General features: G+C 67.6%; 1 protein-coding gene across 1 annotated transcript in view; it reads left to right on the top strand.

Moving 5' to 3' along the window:
• Positions 1-11: 11 nt before the first annotated feature.
• LOC103906268 (eukaryotic translation initiation factor 4 gamma 1-like) overlaps positions 12-2,191 on the top strand; it is a 5,224-nt gene continuing 3,044 nt past the window's right edge. Inside the window, 2 exon segments of the mRNA XM_019474311.1 lie at positions 12-122; positions 481-580. Coding sequence (XP_019329856.1) covers positions 60-122; positions 481-580 — 163 coding nt within the window. The 5' untranslated portion in view covers positions 12-59.

The following is a 2,191-nucleotide window of genomic DNA, read 5'->3' as shown; positions in this document are numbered from 1 at the left end:
GTAACGTAACACGACGGCCCGGCCCCCCTGCCCATGTGTATTCGGCCGCTTCCCAGGTGATGATGATACCCTCCCAGATATCCTACCCACCTTCCCAAGGAGCCTATTACATTCCCGGACAGGTGAGGGCTGTGCCCTGGGCTCTGTGGGAGGGGGCTGGGGTGGGCACCGGTGGGGGGTGTTGCCCGGGGTTGGAGCCCAGGTCTGTTTTGGGAGGGTGGAAGAGGTCCCCCAGGCTCTCTGAGCACCCACTGATTTGAGCAGGGTGTTGCCTGGCTCTGTAGAGAGGCAGCAGGCAGCACTGGTCCCCCTCCCTGGCAGCCCCCCGAGGCGTCTGGTGCCCATTTTGCCTGCGCCCTGCTCCCTGCCCTGGCGCCCAGCTGGTTCACAGGCAGGTTTTGGGGGTATGTCAGTGGTTTGGGGGTACATCCGTGCCCTGCAGAGGAGGTAATTGACCTTTCTTCTTCTCCCCCACTGCAGGGTCGCTCCACGTACGTCGTCCCAACCCAACAGTACCCGGTCCAGCCTGGCGCCCCTAGTTTTTACCCTGGAGCCAGCCCCACAGAGTTCGGGACTTACGGTACAGATGGGGAGAGGGGTTGCTCTGCTCCCTGGTGCTCTTCCAGCCCCAGCACTCCCCCCTTTTTTTGCTCCCCTGCCTCTGGCCTCCCTGCAGCCCCCTGTGCTCAGGAGCTGAGACAGACCCCTCTGCCTTTGCCAGCTCGCTGGAGCCATCTCTGTGACTCCATTACAGGCTGTTTTCGGGGGCAGGAGGTGTTGCCCGTCTCCCAGCAGCACTGAGGGCTGCGCATCGTGTCCCACCGGTCCATCCACCCCCCGCCCTTTTCCAAATCGGGGCCGTTTAATGTTTAACTCTTCTGGCGGAGGGCCGGGGCAGACTTTATCCCCTGCTCCCCCTCGCTCACCATCAAGGTGGTGAGCAGTTTTGTGCTTGCTGACCCCCCCTCAGCTCCCCGTTCCCCAAGGAGCCGAGCCTGGGGTGCTAGGGCCGCTCCGTGTCTGCCCTCTCCCGGCGCTGGGGAGTGGTGGTGTCAGGAGCCCCCCCCCTCTCCCAAGGAGCCGAGCCTGGGGTGCTATGGCCGCTCCGTGTCTGCCCTCTCCCGGCGCTGGGGAAGTGGTGGTGTCAGCAGCCCCCCCCTTCTTCCCCCCGCTCGCATGTGGCCACCCGGGCTGTGACTATATTTAGGCTTGGTCGGTCCCGGGAGGCCCGGCAGACACAGAAACGTGAGCCGAGGCCTCCGGCCCGGCACAACAGCAAAGCATAACCGGGGCAGAGATGGGCTTCTCCTGAGCCAGGTACGTGCCCGTCCTCCCTCCCTCTTGTCCCGGGGCCCAGCTGGCCCCTCGGAGGAGGGAGGTGGCCCCCGGCAGCGGCCGGCTCCCGCACTCAGGCCAGGGCATGCTGCTCCTTTGTGCCTGGCGCTGGGTCATCCCCTGGGTGTCTCTGCGGGGTCCCGGGATGGGTTTGCCCCCTGCCTCCCCTTTGGGGCTGTGGCTGTTCCCAGGGGAGCTGGCAGCAGCATGCCCCTTGCCCACAAGACTGGGTGGGTGGCCTGGCATGGCGTGCCCCTCGACAGGCAAGACGGGCTGGCCTTCCTGGTCCCCAGGCCTGGGCAGCTCAGGGTCTCCCTCCCTCCCCTCGCGCCTGGCCCATCCCGGGGTGTGAGGCCCCTCCGGTGCTGCTGTGTCCCCCCTGGGCAGAGGGAGGGGTCCCTGGCTCAGGGACGGGGCAGTCACCAGAGCACCTTGGGTGAGTTCCAGGCTCAGCACAGCCAGGAAGGTGCTGGAGCCAGAGGGGGCTGGGGCCCAGCTGTGCCTGTCCCTGTCCCCCCCCCCAGCCCACATCCCTGTGGCACCGCTCTGGGGGTGATGCCTGCGGATGCCCTGGGAGGAGCGGAGCGCCTCTCAGGGGCTGTGCCAGCCCTGGATGGGGTCCAGCTCTGCCTCCGGCCCCCGGCACGGCTCCCTCCTCTGGGCTGGGCTTGCCGGGGCTCGGGCTGCGCAGGGAGCCTGAGCCCCTCAGCCTGCGTGTGAATGGAGGGTGCGGACCGGGCTGCCTGGTGCCGCCCTCGGGCTGGTGCTGGCCCCGGGGAGATAAGAGCGCTGGCAGGAAGGCGGCCGCCCGTGAAGCCAGGACACCTGTACCCGGCATGGCCGAGCGTCCCGGCAG

Source organism: Aptenodytes forsteri, unplaced genomic scaffold, assembly GCF_000699145.1.
Source record: "Aptenodytes forsteri isolate BGI_AS27 unplaced genomic scaffold, ASM69914v1 Scaffold72, whole genome shotgun sequence".
Taxonomy (NCBI): domain Eukaryota; kingdom Metazoa; phylum Chordata; class Aves; order Sphenisciformes; family Spheniscidae; genus Aptenodytes; species Aptenodytes forsteri.
The sequence above is the reverse complement of the archived record's forward strand: the minus strand, read 5'-3'. Positions and strand labels throughout refer to the sequence as shown.